The sequence below is a fragment of the Helianthus annuus genome, chromosome 8, assembly GCF_002127325.2.
Source record: "Helianthus annuus cultivar XRQ/B chromosome 8, HanXRQr2.0-SUNRISE, whole genome shotgun sequence".
In the NCBI taxonomy this organism is placed as follows: Eukaryota; Viridiplantae; Streptophyta; class Magnoliopsida; order Asterales; family Asteraceae; genus Helianthus; species Helianthus annuus.
Window position 1 is genome coordinate 14,830,149 of NC_035440.2, and position 22,980 is coordinate 14,853,128.

Sequence of the window (22,980 nt, forward strand, 5' to 3'; positions counted from 1 at the left end):
ACACAATATGTAACAACTTCAATCTAGAAATTGTGTTACTCTAACCCATAACAGTTTTCCGGTAATTCAAATATATTTAGTTGCTTATAGGTGTTTGTTACACACGTCAATGTGATCTCTAGTTACATTAAACTCGAAACTTAGATGCATGTTCCAGCTTGAATTTCTTATCTCATTAAAATTATTACAAATGACATTTAACCATGAGATTCTTTTGTAATTGCATAATCCTTGAAACTTAGGGTGAGGGGAGTGGTTACCTATTTGGAATAGGTAAACTCCTCATTCAACCAATCAAAGAGTGTCATGTCAATTCATCTAATTAGTTTACCTATTGCTCAAAAACGTTGGCGATGGTTTACCTATCTTGGATTAGGTAAACTATTTTTTTATTTTTTTAAACTAGTATATTTAATATTTACCCATGTATTTTAACATAACAAATGTAGAATGAATTAAAAATAACATTACATTAAATTTAAAACAACTAAAATTACAGTAAATTAAAAAAATTAAAATTACATTAAATTGAAATAAATTAAACTAGTCTTCGTCGGAATCGACCAACAGGTGGGGTAAATCTTGACTTGCGAGATGATTCACGAGATCGTGTTTTAGTCTCCAATGAGTGTCTTCATCCATAAGCTCATCCAACACCCTATCGTCTAGAGCGGGCTCGACCGGAGGATCCCGAATGTGTACCGGTGCTATCGCGTTTCCGTCGTCTTTTAAAATCATGTTGTGTAAAATAATACACGTGTACACAACATTCCTAATTTTTTTAACGCTCCTTGCTCGCATCGGTCGACTCAATACACCCCGTTTCGACTTCATAACACCAAAAGCCCGTTCGACGTCTTTTCTTGCCGCCTCGTGTTGCCTCTTGAACTTCTTTTCGTCTACTTCGTGAGGGTATGGGATCGATCACAAACACGGACCATGTAGGGTAGATTCCATCCACGAGCAAATAACCACGTTTGTATAAATGGTTGTTTACGTAAAATGGACATTTAGGCGCGGTTCCATTTCGTTCCGTTAAAAATAACGGAGATTGTTGTAGCACATTGATATCGTTTTGTGAATCTGGTGGACCGCAAAAAGCATGCCAACCCCATAAATCTTGAGATGCAACCGCTTTGAGCATAACAGTCGGGTATAAGGGTTCTCCTCTCATATACTGGCCTCGATACTCTGTGTGACACATTTGCCAAACGAAATGGATGCAATCAAGGCTACCGAACATACCTGGAAGGTGATGTTTTCCTCATGAGCTTCGTATAAAAGTGTCATGTCGTGGCTTGTCGGTCTATGTAAGAACTCCGGAGCGTATATTTTGCAAACCGTGTCACAAAAACATTCTAGGCACTCGCGGGAAGTCCTTTCGGCCATATGCAAGTACTCGTCGTTCTCGTCTGGAGTGCTACCAGTTGTGAACTGTTTAATAGCCGATGTAACCTTTTGCAACGGCGTAAAGCCCTTCCTACCTCGCGCATCGTAGCCCTCTTGAAACCACGAGTCGTTCGCTTCCACGTCGCTCACAATTTTTAGAAACAAACTTTTCGATATACGGAACCTATGCCGAAAAATATCTTCATTGTATTTCGGGTCTTCGACAAAATAATCCGCCATGAGTGTCTCATGCCCAAGCTCACGTTGATGTTTAATATATCTCCTTCGGTTAGATGTGCCCGTGTCTTGAAGTTCGGCTTCTTCGATGAGATTTTGGAAAAAAAGAATGCTACTACCGGATGATTCTTCGCTACTATCGGGTGGAAAAAACAACGGGATTTCATTCGCCATTTTGTTTTGGAATGATTGGGTAAATGTTTAGTATTTTTTGGTTTGGTTTAGGTATGAATTTGAATGTGTTTGGGTATGAATTTAAATGTTTGGTATTTATAGTTAAATTTAAAAAAAAATTGTTTTAAACGGCATTATAGTCGTTGAAGTCTCTAACGGTCAAAACCAACCCACCTTTCTCGATCGGTAAAGCTTCACCGCTCACCATGTTTCATCGATCGGTAAACACCATCGGCGGCGGTGTTGCCGATCGGTAAACTGCTTACCGATGGTGTTTACCGCACCACTCCGCTAACCCTTAAATGCATGTGCTAGGTTAAATTTCTTGAAATGATTAGTTTCTTATTGCAAATGGCATTTAATCAAAAGGTTCTATAAGACCATGTGTAGTGGTGAACAAAAATAATGCCCCCACCATAGGGCATTATTCGACACGTGGCATCCTAGTCAGCGTTGGGCATTATAGCAAAAGTGGCGTAGTGGGGCATTATTCCAATAACCCCATACAATCAATAAATAATTATTATTTTTTATAGAAAAAAGAATTTAAAAAAAAAAGCAAATGGATAATGCAAGACCCCACCATGTGGCCTGACCTTCTTCTCCCATTGGCCAATGCAAGAATAACGCCAAAAGCAAATGGATATTGCAGCGTTTTCCTCATCACGCCAAAAGCAAATTTCTGAAAATTTTTTTAAAAATAACGCCTAGTGTAATGGTGCTTTGGACGTTTTCGGACGTTTTTTTTGAATTTTTTAAAAAAAAAACGCCCCACTATGGATGCTCTAACTACATAGTCTTTGGATCTTAAATGCACGTGCGAGCTCAAATTTCTTAACTAGTTGATCTTATAAAATTGGCATTTAATAGCGAGATTATTATACAAATGTAATCTAGTCCTTATACATGTAAAGTTAGGGAGTGAGACATTGATATTTATCTTTTGTTGAAATAGGACATACAATTGATACGATCTAATTAACAATATTGATGCAAAAGGGTATTTGGTCATCAGTAGCGTTCATACTTCATATCTTGAATCAGAGAAACACAATTAGAACAAAATCTTCTCTTGTGGCGTTCATAGATATCAATTATAGCGTCATTAGTGCTACAAAATCTTCTATTGTTGAATCAGAGAAACACATCTTCTCTTGCAGGTATTTAGGAGTATAGTTGGATATATATAACATACTAGGTTATAACCGCGAACTTCGCGGGTCGGACCATTTAAATGATGTAAACAATGGTTGAACAATATACATAGGCTGTACCATTTAAATGTTGGCAATTTTCTCTGCTTAGAACATACTATATTCATCAGGAGAAGCATGATAATCATAGCTTGTAGCAATAAACGGGCCACTTGTAGTACGCCCGAAGTTGGTTCCTTCATGACGTTCTTACAAAAATTAAATAAACAAATAAAGTTAAATGCAATATTATCCAGTGACGGGGAATTAAAAAGAATTCATAAAAAAAGGTACGAAAGAAGATATTTGTGGTAGTCTTACTCTTGGCTGTCTCATTTATTTGAAGTGCCCAGATCTCTCGTTAGCTTGCACTAAGAAAGTAAAAGAGCTATAAGACTACAAAACTCAAAGTCCACATCATGTTCTTGCCTAAAAAAGTTAGTAGCATCTCTAATCTCTATTATTCGGGTTGGATTTAGTGCTCTAATCCAAACATCTATACTTGGGATCCATACCTTCAATCCTGAATCAACATTATTTAACAACAATATTAGTAATAAAATTCTGGAGATCATATATAAATAGAGAGAGTTGACTTTGCGAGTCAACCAAAGTAACAATTTTGACTTTTAAAACTTACAAAGTCTAGGCAAGTCAATAATAACACGTTCTTAACCCCCTTCATCAACAGCTAATTCATTATGTCTCCTTTCTTGTCCAATATTTCTTTTCTTTTTTTACCTTTATAAACAAACACAAATCTTATCAACCATCTCTTCATAGAAAACAATTGAAATAAAATATACGAATAATTGATTAGAAGTTGATTGTAAAGCTAACAACTTTAAAGTGCCCTCTCACGAATTCTGCCACTAATAATAGCTGTTGAAATGTATTTTGCCACATTTGTCACTGCCGTACACATCTAAATTGTATGTGATTAGGGGATAATAGAGCTAAGTAGAAAACCGAAATAACGGAACCCAAACAAAAACCAATGGTTCGGTTTTCGGACTTTCAATAACCGAAAATTTCGGTTCAGTTCATGTGTGATAAAAGGTCCATAAGTTAATATACTCTTTAAGAGTTTGGCTGACGCACTGAGACCTGAACCTTTTTTTTAGCTACGCCGACCTGGCCCTTCTTTTGTAATGCTTAATCTAAATAGAGATTATATATATAATATCATGAAAACCAAAAAAAAAAACTTGCCAGGTTTGCCTCCAGTTAGTATATCGCCTTCTTCGGGATCGAGCCCATAAATCTAATAAAAATACAAATTTTGATGAATCTTAAGAACAACCAGCAAGCATCTAAATCAAGATTGTGAGCTATGTTCAATATTGTAGAAAAACTTTACGTTAACATTAGGATTTTTTAACTTAAGATACTGTCCAACGCCAGATACAGTGCCTCTGCTAGTTGTACCGTCCTATCAGCTCAAAATGCACCTATATTCATTATCACATAATATCAGATTTACAATAATCATCTTACTTTTTCATTAAATAATAAATTGCACAAAACGATGTTGGCGGGTCAACCCAACCCACACTAAAAGAAACCCATTTCTAACTTGAAACTATCAAGTTAAAGATGATGAAAGTTACCTTAGTGTTTGCGGTGTTTGAAAACAGTTGAATCATGAAAGTGTCGGTGTTTTTTTTCCAAAGGAGCGTATGTCACCATATTGTACCCTTTTAAAGCAGCCATGGATGCCATAAGTACTCTGGAACTTCTCAAGTTCGATTTAAAGCCCTTTGAAGGTAATAACAAATCAAGTTTGATTAATTAACAAAAAGATAAATCCAAAACAGACTAAAAAATATATTTTTAAATGCAGAAAAACAAAAGATAAATCCAAAAAACGAAAAAAGATAAATCCAAAACCCACCAAAACATCATCTTGAACTACAAAATTTTCGATCTATCTACACAGAAGATAAGAACAATGAAATACCATAAAAATTTATCAAAAAACATCATTTTGAAATCTGTTTTTATACTCAAATATCACAATCTTCAAATACTTAAATAAAAACTTAGTTGATCTTGAACTATATAATATCACAAAATAAAGAAAGAACATATGCAAAATACATTAAAAGATACCTGAATCAATGAGGAAGTTTTTTGATGATGAACAGGATGCGATTAACATACATCCAGAGAAGAGATGATTACTGGAAAACAAAAAAAAACACACACACACAATTAACACAATGTTAACAATAAAACATGAAATTATTGAAAGATCAACATACCTTTGATTAAAATTGTTGAATCATTGTGAACATCCACAACAAGGAACTTGCATCAACATTTAGGGTTTACAGAGCAAAAACAAAACCAACGGAAACATCAGTAAGTTCGTATAAGCAAGAATCATTGATCGATATTACATAAATTAAAGCGATATCGAATAGATTATGTTCGTAAAAACTTGGAGAACAAAGCGATAAATGATCGGAGATTAGCGGCATCTTCAATTGCTAATAGGATTAGGGTTTTCCAATACATCAAATCAAACCTTGAGAGATGTCTTCAATGTTGTTCCATCAATGATTATCGGAGCGTGGTCTTCCATGGGAAAGATTGGGTTTAGGGTTTTGCAGAAGATCAAGGGAAATAATGAATTTGAATTTTGAATGAGATGTTTTTGAAAAACTGGAGAGAGAAAGTGGGCAGAGAGAAAGTGACGGGTAAGAGATTATGCCTGGATCCCCTTCAACTCTCTCCTCTCTTCTCTCATACTCTTCTCTCATACTCTTTTCTTTGAATTTGAATTTTGAATGAGATTAGTGGTTTGAGGAAAGCTGGCATAGCCCTTCTAACATTTGTCTTGCAACCACTCCCCCAAATTTGACTTTAGGTTTTTTAAAAAGAAAAAGAAAAAACTCAGAAAATGACACATAGGATCAAATGAAAGAGACGGCTTTATATGTTGACGCGTTAGATAGGAGGCTTAGATTTGTGACACCTCAGCTTTTTTTTACTTTGCTTTATTATATTAGAAGATTTTGGGAAACTTATTTCGTATTTGATAAAATTTGACTTTAGCTTGTAAGAGCATTGGCATCTAAGGAATCAAATTCTGTGTGTGATGTTTTTAAAATATAAAGAGTATAAAAAGTGGTTGTGAGTAAAGGAGAGAGAAAATGTTACTGTTCATCTGTATATTTGGGGGGACACTGTTCACCCCCTATAATTTTTTAATATATTTTGAAAGTGGTTGTGAGTAGAGGAGAGAGAAAAAAATAATAATAAAGGTATAAAAATATTATTTAATTGAAACGGAGAGAGAAAATGTAGGGTTTTTTTAGTGTAATTTAGGGTGAAAATATGGTGGAATGGATGTGAATGCTCTAATATAATAGTTTGAACTTATTTTGGATATGTCATTTTAAATTATCGAATGATATTGTAGACTGTTGAATTTTGAAAGCTATGTATTGATATTTACTTTTTTTTTAAATTCGAGCCAAACCGAACCAAGCCAAGCTTGAACTAAGATTTTCAGCTCGGTTTTAAATTCGAGCTGAGCTGGCTTGGTTTATATATATATATATATATATATATATAGAGGAAGGTTCAAATGAAAACCACTAATTATTGTGAAAACTCGAAAACTAATTAAAAAAAGCCAAAAAAAACATACAAAATTTTTTTTTTAATTTTTTTTTTTTGCAATCAAAATTTCGCAGGTTTTTTAATATAAAAAAAAAATTTGTGTAGTGCACATGTGTAATACTGCACATATGTATGTGTACTACACATGTGTATTATTACACATGTGCACTACACAAAATTTTTTTTTTTTTTGAAAAAAAGTTTTTTTATATATATAAAAACTAGCGATTTTTATAAAAAAAATTGAAAAAAAAATTTTTGTGTGTCTTTTAGGATTTTTTTAGTTAGTTTTCGAGTTTTCACAATAAAAGTGGTTTTCATTTGAACCATCCCCTATATATATATATATATATATATATATATATATATGGAGAAGATCATGCGAGAACCACCTCTTATTGCGAGAACCGCGAGAACCAATATGAACACAACCAAAAATGCCTAAAAATAGCTAAAAATCACACAAAATTTTTTTAATTTTTTTAATATTTTTTATATAAAAATCGCTACTTTTCGAAGCAAAAAAAAATTAAAATTTAAAAAAACAAATTTGACCACTAAAAGTAGCGATTTGAGCATAAAAAATATTAAAAAAATTTAGATTTTTTTTATTTTTTTAGATTTTTTTAGGTTTTTTGGGGGTTTAGTTTTTAGCATTTTAGCTTGGGGGGGGTTAGGTTTTTGGGGGGTGGGGGAGGGGGGTTTAGGTTTTTTTTTTTTTTTTTTTTTTTTGGGGGGGGTTAGGTTTTTTTTAGGTTTTTTGGGGGTTTTAGTTTTTAGCATTTAGCTTTGGGGGGGGGTTAGGTTTTTTTAGCTATTTTAGGTTGTGTTCACATTGGTTCTCGCGGTTCTCGCAATAAATGGAGTTCTCGCATGAGCCCCTCCATATATATATAGGTAGAGGATCCTGTAAAAAGTGCTCAAAGTGTGAGAAATGTGAGAAGTGTATTATAACACTATATATAATACTATATAACACCATATAAACACCGTATAACAATATGTAACACCATATAATACCATATAACACTATGTAACATTATATATCATTATATAACAAATATAACACTATAGTTTGTCTGATAGCATGTCTATGATAGATGTATAGTGTTATATTTATTATATATCATTATATAACAAATATAACACACTTTAGGCCTTTTTTACACTATCCTTACCCTATATATATATATATATATATATATAGTGGAGAGTTCAAATGAGAAGAAATTCTTTGTAAGAAGAAAAAAGAAGAAATTTCAACCAATAGAAATGCTTCATTAAACTTCATTTAATATTTGTACTTAATGTAACTATAAGGATATATTAGTAAACTTACATACATCATTAATTGGTAGTTTCATCTTTAATAATTAACTATATTAAATTTATAACTTATTTTTAAGGTATATATTTTTCACAAAAAATAAAAATAAAATTTCATTTATAGTGTAGGATAAATACGAGGCGTGTAGGATAAATTACGAGTTGTGTAGGATAAATTTCAATACGTGTAGGATAAATTTCGAAATGTGTAGGATAACTTTTGATGTGTGTAGGCAAAAATATTTAGTGTGGAGGATTATAGTCTTAATGACTAATTAATTATTCAAACATAATAATAAATGAGATGAGAAAAAAACTATTTAATGTTTTACAATTATACCCTTTTATTCTTTTTCTTCTCAATAAAATTTTCTTCTCAAATGAACCTTCCCCTATATATATATATATATATATATATATATATATAGGGGAAGGTTCATTTGAGAAGAAAATTTAATTGAGAAGAAAAAGAACAAAGAGTAATTTTGTAAAACATTAAATAGTTTTTTCACTTATCTCATTTATTATCATTTTGACTAATTAATTAGTCTTAAAGACTATTATCCTCCACATTAACTTTTTTTGCCTACACAAATCAAAAGTTATTCTACATATTTCAAAATTCATCATACACATTGAAATTTATCCTACACAATTCGTAATTTGTCCTACACAACTCGTAATTTATCTTACACTTTAAATTGTTTTATTTTATTTTTTTGAACAAAATATATATTTTGAAGATAAGTTACAAAAAATTTAATGTATTAGCTATTAAAGAGGAAGACTACAAATTATCTATGTAGATTTACCAATGTACCCTTGTAGTAACATTAAATACTTATATTAAATGAAGTAAAATAAAGTATTCTTATTGGTTGAACTTTGTTCTTTTTTCTTCTTTTTTTTATTTTTTTTTATTTTTTTTAAATAATTCAATTTCATTCATACTTGTAAAGTTACATCAGAACAGAAGGTAGACGGGCAACAAGCTGCGCCGCTACCCCTTTCTGAATTGCAAACCCTAATCTACCAAAGACAAAACCCCGTCCCCCTGAGGCTGAGCAATTGTTGTGGATGACCCGTTGGACCCTGGTCAGGAATTGGATAGCTTCTGGCGCTAGGGAGCCAAATGTGTCAAAGGCAAAAGGGACAAAAACATGTTGGTTCTCTGCACAAGCTTTAGCGTGCTTATCAACTTTCTTCGATTCTGCCTTTGTTGCTGCTTGTCCAGCTACAAACCCGTTTTCCCTTAAACCAACCAGAGGGGAAACCCCCGTGAGGTCCACACAAGCATGTTTCCCTCTAGCCCAACCAAAGACAAGAATATCCGCTGGTCGCAGAGTAGATCTCCCTTCCATAGGGTCTGTAAGGAAATTCACAGGAGCCTCTTTCTTAGCCGAAATCCCAGCTCTTCTCAGGATGTCCCATAAAACATCTCGCACCCAGTCATGTCGATATTTGAACCCAGGGAGCTCTTTACAATGCACTGCGTGCTCTCCGTGTTTATCCATACAAGCTTTACGACATATCGGGCAGGTTTCATCTTCTGGGTACATAGGGATCATCAGCCGGTATTTAAGGATTGCTCTGTATTCTACTGCTGACATACATTGTCCTAGCCCTTCAATTGGGACAACAGTCAAAAAATCTTGAGCATGGGGACCCTTCAGGCACTCCCACACTGCCTTCTGGCGAGATGACAAATCAAAATTTTCTCCCAGGCTTTGAGCGATTTTGCTAAACAGAGCATTCGCCAAAGTTTTTTGTGGCTTCGAGGGGGCGGTGTCCTTGTTAGAGAAACCGCCGATATCAAAGTCTGGGAGAGAGACATTTAAGCGATCGAGCGCCTGCAGATAGTCCCCGTCGAGCCCGACAACCCCACTGTTTCGAAGAATATGATCCTGTAGTTCCCAAGACTGAGCTCTGGACGCCACAAAAGCATAAACCCCAACATCTCGAGCTGAGAGGAGACCCAAACCACCTAGACGCATCGGCAGAGATGCCAAACGCCATTGGAGGTCCCCAAAGAAGGGGCCACCACCCACGACTATGTCTTCTATAGCCTCCTGGAGGCCATCATCGAACCGGGATGCCGCCTCCACCATCAAATGAGGTTGACAAGTCCGCAGCCCGAAAAGTAACTTAGCAACCCCCATGCAAGACCTTAGCAGAAGGAGTTCACATTGAGGGTCCCTAAGGCAGGGCAAGAGTTTCATGAGGTTAACCGCCCCTGCCGCCCGCCGCCCTGCCAACTCCCCAATAAAGCTAGGGTCACGGCTAACAGCTCCACCAAGTAGCTTAACCCCCCTCTCTGGTCTGCCAATCTCTCTCGGGAAAAGCCCGTCCTGAACTTTCCTCCCATCACATGTCGGCCAAAAAACCTCTGTTTTCTTAATGTTGAGGTAAAGCCCTAGAGATGGCCCTTCCTCGTTAATAATGTCTAAGGCCCTAGCAACCTCAGTCGCGTTGCCGATAATCGTCCCATCATCCAAGTACCAAGCATGAAACGGGAGGTTACAGCGGTCCTGCATCCGGAGAATGAGGGGGTGTAAGGCAAGGGAAAAGAGAAGGGGCCCCAAGGGATCCCCTTGTTGCACTCCGGTAGTGGCCCCAATACACTCATTACCAACATACAACCGAGCAGGCTGGGCGTAAAGAAATTGGACCCATCGATAGATTGACGGACAATGTTGATGAACCTCTTTAAGGAAGGTTGTGCGGTCAACCGTGTTGAACGCATTGGAGAAGTCCACAGTAAGATACAAAAAGTGTAGATACAAAAAGTATTTACCTATTTGGGTACTTTGAAAAGTATTTACCTATTTGGGTACTTTTCTATATCCCTTTAATTTTTTACCTAATTTTACATTTCGTTTTATTTTTCTACCCAAAGTTAAATTAGATTACTCACAGAATTAGAATCAGCAAAAATATGAGTAATTTTTTGTAAAAAAATAAAAAATTCTGCAAATATTCAAAAAAAATCTGAAAAATTCTACAAAAAAATCTGCAAAAAATCAGCAAAAATATATTAAAACATTCTACAATAATTCTGCAAAGTTAAAAAAAACTGCAAAAATTATTATAAAAAACCCATATAATCTATACTAGTTTGGGAGAAAACTCCATTTCTTTTTCCGTTTTATTTTCTTTTTATAACCTGAAATTGTCTAGGCCTCGTTTAAACTAAGCTCATAAAAAAATAAAACAATAAATTCACAAATTTACTCCCCTAAGTTATATCGATTAAGTGATAGAAATCTGGTGGAAAGTTTGATATTTCAAACAAGTTTATTTAAACTCAAGCAATTTATAAAATAAAGTTACAAATTTCGAATTTCTTGAAATTTGAGTTTTGAGAAAAGTTCCTAAGTATTTTAATTATTCCAATTTTATTAATAGTGATTATTTCTCCAATATTCTGTATGTATAAGTAGTTTGTTTTTTTTTTTATAGATATTAACCCCAAACGAACTACACAATGTGGACCATCAAATCCACCAACTATTACCCTATAGATTATATGGTTATTTTTATAATATTTTTTGCAGATTTTTTTTAAGTTTGTAGAAGTATTGTAGAATTTTTTAATATATTTTTGCAGATTTTTTGTGGATTTTTCGCAGTTTTTTTTTTAGAATTTTTACAGATTTTTTTTGAATATTTGCAGAATTTTTTATTTTTTTACAAAAAATAATTACTCATATTTGTGTTGATTCTAATTTTGTGAGTAATCTAATTTTACTTTGGGTAGAAAAATAAAAAGAAATGTATAAATTAGGTAAAAAATTAAAGAGATATGGAAAAGTACCCAAATAGGTAAATATTTTTCAAAGTACCCAAATAGATAAATACTTTTTGTATCTACACTAGTTTGGGAAAAAACTCCAAAAAATATCTTCTCATTTGAACTCTCCACTATATATATATATATATATATATATATATATATATATATATATATATATATATATATATATTTTAAATGATTAACTCGCACACCCTCTAAACCTATGTCCACCATAGTACTAGAAGTCTAGAACCCTCAATCTACACACCTTGAACCTCATGCTAGGCTACAAAGCCCTTTGGTATATTAGAAATCCATAGTTCTATATTAAGAAAGGAACTAAAAGTGTAATTTTTCAACCATCCCTCTTGCAGACATTTGTGTATAATCAACAACATAAAGATCAGTGGCGGATCCAGGAATTTTTTTCACTGGGTTCACTTTTCTAGATGCTCTAATTTCATATGACCCGAAATGTCGACAGTTCGGATCGGGTAAGCAGGGGCGCAACTATTAAGGGGTAGGGACGCCCGACCCCCCGAACTTTTCGCTCAGTAGTGTAATATATGTGGTTTTCGTATAGAAACTTTTGGGTATATACGTTTTCGACCCCCTGGTTTTATAGAAATTTTTGGGTATATACGTTTTCGTCCCCTTCATCAGAAATCTCAAGCTTCGCCACTGCGGGTAAGGCTCATCACATGATAAAATTACATGATAAAATTACGATACAATAATATTTGTTACTTTATTTACACAAATTCAACATAAGCTATGCAATAAAATACTCCCGTAAACTCAAATCTAACTGCAAACTGAAATAGCTAATCAATTATTTACATAAGTTCAAGTCCTTCAATGCACTATCATACCTAATTAGGCAACATTAAAACTAATAACAGCAAAAACAAACTAGGTCAACAGATAGCTACTGTTCGTTCGAAGATGACGAATAGAAATCTCGTAATCGTGAACTGATGAGGCGAAAGGCTTATCTGAATAGGTGTGAACATTGAATTGATTAAGATCTTCAATAGAATAGAGGATGATCTTGGATTTGAAAACATGAATTGATGGGTGATAGATGTTGATGAAAATTAAACTGGAATGATATAGTGGAGTCTGGAGTTGCAGAGCTATAAAAAGGAAAAAATGGAGAAAAAAAAGATAAAATATGGCTGATGCAGGATTCGAACCCGCGTGTCAAGGCAAAGAGGTGTGCAATTAACCAGCCGAACACTAGAACATTTGTGTTATGGATTCCCCCAATATTTTACTTATGGGTTCCTTTTCAGTTTGTCTTATACATTTACGCTAAAAATTAAAAACCGAATGGGTTCATGGGAACCCGATATTCATACATAAGTCCGCCCCTGATAAAGATGTCCTGGTAAATCTATGGATGTAAAGAGAGAATTAACGTATGGAATTCTTTTAAGTCTTTCCCAAATCATTCTTCAATTAATAAAAAAATCTTCAACACTGAGTTTGGAGAGAGGAAAAAAAAAGGAATAATATATTTTAATAATCCTAACTATTCGTCACTGGCCGGCAAGGTCTCAACTTCAGAAATTCCCAGTGACGGTCCCACTTTTCACATATTGGCCTTCAATGGACCCTGACTAACAGAACCCTAACATTGTTAGTCTCTAGACAACATAGTGGACAACTTCAACTAGAATAATATTGCGACACAAAAAACTAATCTGTTCACTTTGAGAGTCACATCTGGTAAGATCATAACAGCAACAACATTAGCAGCAAAGGGTGTGAATTTGCAATGAACAATATGCAAATTAAGCGACACTGGAAGTGAGACGGCGGAACACACCCTTCTTCACTGCAGGATGACAAACCAGCGAGTCTATAATTGGCTAAAAATCCCAACTAGTAGTGGGTATGACTCGGTTGGTGAAAGGCTCCAAAGTGTCAGCGGGATAGGTATGAATACCACTAATACACGCAGTCTTTTTACAAACAATCTAGAGAAAGTGGGCAACCCAGAATGCAAAAGTCTTTTAGGGCAAAACAACACCAGCAAACAAAATGATTGAAGATATCCTACACAGGTCAAAACTCATGGGTATAGCTTGGAACTACTGGCAAAGTTTTAATTTAGCATACTGATATTGTTTTTTTTTTTTTTTTTTTTTTTTTTTTTTAATGTAGCTTTTATTATTCGTTGTAACTTTTAGCATTTAATGTTAATTAATGTAAAGTTACTAATTAGAAGGAGAATATGAATATCAAAATTGTTTTAACAAGTTGGGCCGGCCCATGTAACATGGGTATCTGACCTATTAAATTAAATATTAAATATTATATATATACACACAAACATATACATGGAGAGCTTTTCACTCTGCGTCAGTAAATCGTCCGGAACCACGACAACTGCACCTTTTCCGGTAACGTTTCTTTCCTCTTCTTCCGGCTAACCTCACACAACAATCTGTTCTTCCGGTTAGGGGTGTGCAAAAAACCGAATTAACCGAACCATAACCAAATTAACTCACAAAACCGAACCAAATAAAAAACCGGTGGGTCGGTTAATGGTTTTTTTTGAAAACCGAAAGTAGCGGGTCGGTTATGGTTATCATTTTTTCCATACCCACCATAACCAAACCGAACCGACATGTAATAAATCTTTGTAGGATTTAGGATTTTCACCGTATTTTTAATATTTGATGTTTTTGACTGAAGATTTTTAGTACTTATGGGTTTTTCTTCATATCATATTGTGGTTTTGGTTGAATGTTTATTTGAATTTATGGAATGTATCATATCACTTTATTTGAATATTCGATAATAATTGGCATTAACATTATAGATTATATGTATTTTTAATACTATGTAATATACTAATATATACAAATATGCAATAACACTTTATTCCATGTTAAAAAAAATTAAGCTCTTTTTAGCTAAGCTAAATATACGGTTAACCACCCATAACCGACCCGCTATAACCATCAAAACCGAATAACCATAACCGATCGGTTATGGTTATGGTTATCCAATAACCGACATCGCGGTTATGGTTATGATTTTTGATCAAAACCGACCCATGCACACCCCTACTTCCGGTAACAAGCCAGTCTCATGTTTTAAACTTTCTCTTCATATATATATATAAGGATCATTCGAATGGCGAAGCAGCTTGTGCCTGATGATGTGGTTGAGCAAATACTGGTACGTTTGGATGTGAAAGATCTAATTCGATTTAAGAGCGTGTGTCACTCATGGCTATATGTTATATCCAGTCCTTTTTTTGTTAAAGCTCACTTGAAGCATGCTTACATGACTGATCATAACAATCCTCAACTTGGACACAGAAGGGTCTGTCTTCGCACAGTTGTCAGCGAAGACATGTATTTGCGGAACCTCGTTCGTATTGTTGGTTCTTGTAATGGCCTGTTATTGTTATGCGTTTCTCCTAGAGGATTTAATTTAGTAGTAACCAATCCTTCGACCAGGGAACATAAGGAACTACCAACGCCCCCCTATCGGTTTTGTGATATTCACTATAAATGTTCTCTCAGGGAAGTAGTATCTTGGGGTTTTGGTTATGATTCATCTGCAGATGATTACAAGGTTATAGCCGGGTTCATGAAAAGAAAGCGGACGGGTAGTAAAGTGACAGTTTTTCATGTGTTAACATTGAAATCAAATACTTGGAAGTTTATTGGACAAGTAAAGTATTGGAGATTTTGTGGCGGTGTTTCTGGTATCTTATGTGGCGGGGCACTTCACTGGATCATGACCTGTAAAAAGAAGAACGAGGAGAAGAAGACGATGGATGTAATAATTTCTTTGGATTTATCCACAGAGGAGTTTAAAGAAATACCCCTACCAGATGCTAGTCTGTTATATGAATATGGTTACAATCATATACTACTAGGGGTTATAGAAGAATGTCTATGCATATATACAAGTGGTTCCCCTCCATCTACTAAGAAATGGGTCATGAGAAACAACAAGTGGGAAGTGTTTATTGATGATCATCGTCAGAGCAAGTATGATATTGTACACTACTTACCATTTACATCGGATGCGCAAATGAATAGTAGTGATTGTGTTGATGATGGTAACCTTTTGCCCGCCAATGGGGCCCATGTTCGTGCTAGTATATTTGTCAAGAGCCTCGTATCTCCCCATCCCCATGATGTTAGTTTTATATAACGGTAGTTTAGTTTTATATGAGTTCCCACAAAGTCAGTGGCGGATGCAGGATTTTATTCTAATGGGTTCGTTTCGGTAAATTATCTTTAATTCTCACTAATTTTTTCTAAATTCTACAAAGTTCTCACTAATTTTTTCCTTTTTTTCCAAACACACTGGGTTCCTGGGAACCCACAAATGTGGGCTAGATCCGCCCCTGCACAAAGTTCTGACGAAAAATATGAGCTTTCATTTTATCCTTCCCCAGATGTCCTAATTTTCTGTTTGTTTACACATGCTATCTATCCATCAGGGGCAAGAAGATACCAAGTGTGCTGAAAGAGGTACCAAGGAGCAAGTGGTCTTGTAAGCTTTTTAAGCCTCTTGTATGAACTAGGAAGCCATATGGATGCAATGGGGACTTGTTAGTTTTAATCTATTTTATTTAGTAGGGTACTTACTAGCTGCTGGTGGTTACTCTATATTTTGTTATCCAATTCTAATAAACTGCACCAAGATGTTTTAATTTTATTAAGAAATAACTTTCATATTCATGCCCATATTATAAATTTGCTGGTCTGATACTTATTAAGCTACCAATTGTGTAAGCATACGCTCTCGAGCTGAACTCAACAGAATTATGCGGGATTTCAACTAGTGAGGTGAGAAATTGCCAGTGGAGGATCCAAGATTTTTTCCCGGGGGATCCTTGTGGTATATTCTCGCTATTTTTTTCAAAATTATTCAAGGTTTCCACTAACTTTTTTCCATTTTTTTCCAAACCGAGGGGGTTCCTGGGTGGATCCGCCACTGGGAAATATCCGAAAATTTAATTTTTATTTTTTTGTATAACCGAATATCCGAAAATATATCCAAAGTATCTAAAAATATCCGAAATATCTGAAAAATATCCAAAAACTTATATTCGGATATTCGAAACTATCCGAAATATCCGGTTCCGAATATGAAAAAATAAAAAAAATATAAATTAAATAAAAAGTTGGATTTCCGGATATTCGTTTCACTATCCGATCGGATATCCAAATTTCGGATACGGATTCGGATAGTGAAATGTCATGTACATCTAAATACGCTTCTTCATGTTTACCGATAAAGTAGTAGGAAATTTAAGAAATATTTTTCATGTATATTTTATCATTACATGTACATCTAAATACGCTTCTTTTTTACAATTGCGAAACAAAAAAAAAATCCTAATGGACATCATTATTTATATTTATAAAAAAAGAATAAAAAAAATTACAGAAAAGGTCGCGATTTATCGCTATTAACCCTACAGCGCCATATGGGTGCATTGCTACGTACAGGCATGTGAAGACTAACTTGTTTAATTCTGAATTTGGCTCATTAAATATACAAGTTCCGGTAAATTTACATACAGGTGAACTTAAAGAAGCTATGTATTTACGTCAAGTAAAAACGTAAAATCTCAATAAAAAAAAAATCGATACCTAGGTTGTAACCCATCGGTGAGATGATATCTTGCTAATTACCTTGACCAAAATCAAGAATCATCAAACCCGCATTTGACCATATTAGCGAGTAATTCACGTACTGAACGATGGTCACCCCCTAGACGTAAAGCATCCATCAACACTGTATAAACGTAAACATCAGGTAGAACACCATTACGAAACATCATACTTAAAAAAACCTTCGCCTCATTCGTTAAACGTCTTTTGCACAACCTATTAACAACACAACTGTAATCTCTAACCGTTACGTCAAATCCCATCTTCACCATCTCCGAAAAAACCGTCATCACTCGATTCACGTCACCCTTTACACAATGCGCCTTAACAAGCGTCATATACGCAGCTTTCTTTAACACAAAATTACGTTCCCGTAAATACAAAAACAACTTATCAGCATCATGTACATCACCATATACACATAAACCGTTAATAAGAATATTATACGTAACCCCGTCAGGCTTCAAATCACGCGATACCATTTCATCGTGTAACTCAAACGCTTGTTTAATTTTGCGCGCTTTGCAAAACCGTTGAATCAGAATGTTGTATGAAACTGCATCGGGATATACACCGAGTGAGATCATATTATCGAGAACTAACATAGACTCTTCAAGCTTCCACTGTTTACAAAAACCTTTTATAACTACGGTATACGTGACGTGAGTCGGTTCTACGTCACTAGCTTCCATTTCCCGCATTAAATCAAACATTTCTTTTATGTTTCCGTTTTCACATAAAAAATTCATAAGTGTAGTGTACGTTATAGCGGTAGGTGCTAATCCATGATCCCTGACGTTATCAAACAACCGCATTGCCTTCGTTAATTGTCCCGCTATGCAGAAACCGTATATTAACGAATTAAACGTGACAATCGTTGAATCAATACCTTTCTCCACAATCCGATTGTACAGCCGCAGAGTCTCGTCGATCATACCGAGTTTTGCGTATTTGTCGATCATGATATTGTAAAGAATAATGTCCCGATTACCGTCGTTATCCGTTAGCATATCGAAGTACATCCTTGCCTCGGTTAACGAGCCTCTCCCGCATAAGCCCAACAAAATGGCCCGTTGAGCGAAAACGTTAGGAAAAACGGTTTTTGTGCGCATTTCGATGTACACTTGAATCGCCCTCTGTAAGTCGCCTTGTTTGCAGAGCCCATGAATAATAATCGAATACATAACGTCATCGGGTTTTAATCCAACTATTTCCATCTCATAAAGCAAAAACAACGCTTCATCAACCCGCCCGATTTTACATAAACTGCTTACCAAAACACTATACGATACGTAATTTAACTGATAGCCCCGAGAAAGCATCTCGTCCCGCAAAATAAGACTTTCGTCCACTTTGCCAGCCTGGCAATTCCCGCATATCAGTAACGTGTACGTGATACTGTTAGGGTTTAACGTTAACCCTTTTGTAAGCATTTGTTGAATCGACTTTAACGCCCCGTTTATCTTACCGAGTACACGAAAGCCTTTAGAAATCGTGTTGTATGTCGTTTCATCGGGCTCAACTCCGTGTTTGTCCATGTCATACGTGAACTTTAACGCATCTTCAATAGAACCCGCTAAACATAAACCGTTGATAAGAATATTATAACTGTACGCATCCGGATGCACTCCAAATTTCAACATCAAACCGAAAATGGATTGTGCAACATCTACGAACCCCATTTTAGAGAAACTCGACATGATGGTGTTAAACGAAGCAACATGATCGGTTTCGTGAAGAAGGGTTACTGCTTCTTGCATTAAAGATTGCTTACATAAACCGTCTACGAGAATGGATTTTGTTTGTTTGCTTTCGCGGATGCCACTTTCTTTGATGTCGTTGTAGACGTCCCACATGATATCCGAGTGCCTTAAGTTGTATAACAAGCTGTTGTATGTCATTATTGAAGGCTGGATATTCAAATCTTTCATCTTGGCTATAACAAAAAGGGCATCGTGCACCATTTCGGATCTAGAGTATGCGAATGCCAGCATGTCCCAAACGATAGCGTTGTCGTTCCAACACTTAAAGTTGACCGAAAGCAGCTCACAAAGAGAAGGCCCTGAGCCCGAACCTATTCGAAAAATATATACATTTACATGTAAATTACCACTAATAAGGATACAAGCATATAAAAACCGTTCTTTCTATCTAAAAAACATAGTTATTAAAGGCACTAGGCGCACTCAAGGCGCACAGGCCTCGCCTGGGGCCTAGGCGCAAAGCGCAAAAAAAGCGAGGGCCTGAGAAAAATAGAGAAAAATAAAGCGCATTAAAAAAAATTAAAAGTATATTATGTATTAGAAAAAAATACTATTTTTCAAATAAAATAAACAAAGTCTATTATGTAACACTTTATATTATCTAATTAGTACCAAAATATTAGTGTTATAAAGTAGTTTTTGTTGAATAAAAGTAGAAATCTGGCTAGAATCTTGTTGGAATTTAGAGAATTTGGCAGGAAGCTCTCCGGAATCTAGGAATCTCGCCGGAACGTGCGCCTGAACCATCACCTGGAGAATTAAAGCGCAATTTCCTCGACTGAAAGCGCAACTGCCTCGCCTCGCCTGAAAAATGGGCCTAGGCGCAAGAGGCGATGGCTTTTAACAACTATGCTAAAAAAACATTTTTTTGGACAATAGTTGTACAATATATTAGACTAGTTATATAATCATCATATCAAGAAGGTATTCAAGTGTAATATCATTCTCTATATATAACACACACAAGCAATATACAATGCAATTCCTAATGAAACTAATCAATTTCAAAACTTTAAAATTCAGCTACCTTCTTCTTGCACCATTTGCGTAAAATTCGACCGCAGCATCTTAATCCGTCGTCGATTAGCCAAAACATGAGCAATTACAAACTGAGACCTCCTTGAATGCTTAAACCCATACTCATTCTTCAACAACTCAAACAACTCCACAGCAGAATCCGAATCATTCATCCGCAAATAATCGATAACTTCATCTACTTCACTACATTTCAAACCCGAAACCATACTTCCAAACCCATCATCAGATTTCAAACGTGAACCACACAATTGTTTAAAGATTGAGAGAACCCCGTAAGGGGAAGAGGCGTTTGGAGATAATGAAGTGGTTTGGGGTTCTAATTGAAGGGTTTGGGAAGATATTAGTGATGAGGATATGGGTGAAATTAGGGTTGAAGGGTTTAAGGGTCGACGAATTAGTGATCGGCATTGGTGCCGGATGCAATGGAGCATGAATTGAGTTTGAGTGGATTGAATTGATGTGATTTTGGTGATGATTGCATCACAGGTGGTGATGAGAAAAGGGTTAGGGTTTTAGAAGGGTTTAGATGAACAGAATCTAATTGAAAACCCCCAATTTGGAGAATAATAAGAGGTTTGATAAGCAAGTAGTGTTTTGGGTTTAAAATTGATACTAACAACAATTTATTTGAAAGTGGAATAAAAAAATATAGTTATAAAACTTACCCGCCAGGGGCTGCCGCCCCCAGACCCCCCGCAAAGATCGTAAAACGCAATGACTAAATCAAAAACCCAGATCGTGAAAATGAAATTAAAGAATTTCTTACATGGATCGAAGCCGATTTCTTCATCAATTGACGAAATTTGAATGATAGAAACACTTATCAACGCTCGAATCGAACGAATCGAGTGATTATCTCCAAAATCACTGGAAAAAAGAGATTTTTTTATGAAATTAAACTGGGTTTTCTTCAAAAAAAAGCAGAAGAACACGTTGATCGGGTTTTGAATCATTGATTGGTGATGAAAATCGCACTATAATGTAGTGATTATTGAGATAGAAAGTGAAGAAATAGTTAAAGATGGTGGGTTTTGAAAATGGTGGGTTTTGAAAATGGTGGGTTTTGAAGTTACTGGGTTTTGAAAAAGGAAGAAGAAGGAGTTGGATTGACTAAAATACCCTTTCTCTTTATTTTAAAATTTGCCACATATTATAATCCTATGGCTTCCTATCCTTCCTAGCGAAAATTAACTTCTTATTTGATCTTTTCCCTTAAAATTGATACTAACATCAATTTATTTGAAAGTGGAATAAAAAAATAGTTATAAGAAAAGCTCGTGGCTCAGTTCAGATTTTTTTTTTTTGAACGACAAATAAATCAATCCTGAGCACTCGGGCCCCACTAGACAAACAGAGTACTCTGAGAGAAACCCGAGTCATCCACCACCAATTCTGAGGAAACCCCAGTAACCCACCCGCCCGTAGGCACGACAGTATATTACCAGTAAAACCCATTTGGCTCAAGGATCGAACTCAGGTTTCTCTGGGTCTCCTATCATTGCCCACCAATACCTCGCTCTTTTTTACACTAAATGGGAATTGAACTTGAGTCTTAAAAGAAGAACTCAAGTCCTCCTACCACTTGAGCTAGAGATCATTGGCAGTTCAGATTTAGTTTGGGAAAAGTTCGTTTGATAGGGTTCGATTTAAAACGAAGCCAAGACGGTTCACCTCGATTAGAAAGCGAGCCTAGCTTGACTTGACTTGGCTCGGTTTGTAACGAGCCCAATTGGCTCGCTCGTTAGCTCAAGCTAACCTTTTAAAACATCCATGGCTTAGTGGACCACCTTGGGCTTTCTGTGCCTCTTATGCTAAGTAACAACTACTTAACTAGATGGGCTTTAATTGGGCTATTCATTTGGGTATATACATTCAAATGATGTTTCATTTCTTTTTTGCATTGTTTTGAAATTCTAATTGAATGGCGCAAACTTATCATCTTGCAAATTTGACTGTTATGTTGTGGACCGGAAAGGATTGAATCATTGTGTTTTTTTTTTTCGGTTGAATCGACCAGTCAACTTGTGATAACCGAGTTTTCAGGTTAATTCCATTATCTTTAACATTTTCATAAACATTCATTATTACATTTCACTTGATATTAGTTGGTTAAGTGTGTCAGTTAGTACACGAACACTCACGTAACAGTAATTTAGTGAATTAACCGAATTACCAAACTGCACACGAGTCTGACCCTGAACGTTGGTGAAACAGGGATATGATATTTCGAACATAAAAGTATTAATATAATTGTGTGAAATTATATGTTACTTGACTATGTGAATCAATGGTTAGGTGTTTCTTGTAATTGCGAGAAAATGTGTGTTTTTGTGTGATCTAACGTTTATAAAAATAATTTTTATAAACAAATAAGTGGGTCTTTATTTTTATAGACTTGGGCTAGTGATTTTACTAGGAAAGTGTTATGGTGGACTTGTATTAATTAAAAAAGTCCATTAAAAGTTGCAAAACTCACCCTTGGTTTCTATTAGTTGGGTTTAAAAAATAAAAATAACACTCAACCCTAAACTCCCCTTTGCGTACAACAACCCCACCCCTACCATAATTTTGAAATTTTGCCTTTAAAACACCATTACATCTTGATTTGTTGCTTTGATCTTGCAATTGGTGGTTCCTTTGATGGATTCCAATACCCTATAATGTTTACAAGTAAGTATCTTGATCGATTTTGATATTTTTTACGATTTTCAAGATTTGATCAAAAACTCTAGTTTATCCAAACTTAATTTTACTGAAACTTGTTGATGTCTCTAGTGTTTGTT

General features: G+C 35.3%; 3 protein-coding genes and 1 long non-coding RNA gene across 4 annotated transcripts; 1 reads left to right on the top strand and 3 right to left on the bottom strand.

Annotated features, from left to right (window-relative positions):
• Positions 1-478: 478 nt before the first annotated feature.
• Positions 479-1,800, bottom strand: LOC110869614. The gene is made up of 2 exons (XM_022118853.1): positions 1,246-1,800; positions 479-487 (listed from the first exon to the last, which is right to left on the bottom strand). Exons 1-2 carry the CDS (start codon positions 1,798-1,800, stop codon positions 479-481), a joined length of 564 nt encoding a protein of 187 aa, XP_021974545.1.
• A 2,404-nt stretch (positions 1,801-4,204) lies between these two features.
• Positions 4,205-5,177, bottom strand: LOC110872171. The gene is made up of 4 exons (XR_002554232.2): positions 5,106-5,177; positions 4,604-4,751; positions 4,354-4,444; positions 4,205-4,257 (listed from the first exon to the last, which is right to left on the bottom strand). It is a non-coding gene; the product is annotated as an uncharacterized LOC110872171 (long non-coding RNA).
• An 8,916-nt stretch (positions 5,178-14,093) lies between these two features.
• On the top strand, positions 14,094-16,457 carry LOC110870865 (F-box/kelch-repeat protein At3g06240). The gene is made up of 3 exons (XM_022119961.2): positions 14,094-14,150; positions 14,880-15,909; positions 16,217-16,457. Exons 2-3 carry the CDS (start codon positions 14,890-14,892, stop codon positions 16,271-16,273), a joined length of 1,077 nt encoding a protein of 358 aa, XP_021975653.1. The 5' UTR covers positions 14,094-14,150; positions 14,880-14,889; the 3' UTR covers positions 16,274-16,457.
• Positions 16,458-17,236: 779 nt separating this feature from the next.
• On the bottom strand, positions 17,237-20,751 carry LOC110872170 (putative pentatricopeptide repeat-containing protein At1g13630). The gene is made up of 2 exons (XM_022120960.2): positions 20,187-20,751; positions 17,237-19,470 (listed from the first exon to the last, which is right to left on the bottom strand). The coding sequence occupies exons 1-2, from the start codon at positions 20,626-20,628 to the stop codon at positions 17,429-17,431; spliced, it is 2,484 nt and encodes an 827-aa protein (XP_021976652.1). The 5' UTR covers positions 20,629-20,751; the 3' UTR covers positions 17,237-17,428.
• Between the last annotated feature and the right edge of the window lie 2,229 nt (positions 20,752-22,980).

Excerpts from the sequence above, each read along its gene's own strand:
- LOC110869614 (XM_022118853.1), bottom strand. The coding sequence starts at position 1,800 with ATGGCGAATGAAATCCCGTTGTTTTTTCCACCCGATAGTAGCGAAGAA.
- LOC110870865 (XM_022119961.2), top strand. The coding sequence starts at position 14,890 with ATGGCGAAGCAGCTTGTGCCTGATGATGTGGTTGAGCAAATACTGGTA. Across the intron at positions 15,910-16,216 it reads TATCTCCCCATCCCCATGAT|GGGCAAGAAGATACCAAGTG; the intron begins GTTAGTTTTATA and ends TCTATCCATCAG.
- LOC110872170 (XM_022120960.2), bottom strand. The coding sequence starts at position 20,628 with ATGCTCCATTGCATCCGGCACCAATGCCGATCACTAATTCGTCGACCC. Across the intron at positions 19,471-20,186 it reads GCAAATGGTGCAAGAAGAAG|GTTCGGGCTCAGGGCCTTCT; the intron begins GTAGCTGAATTT and ends TTTTTCGAATAG.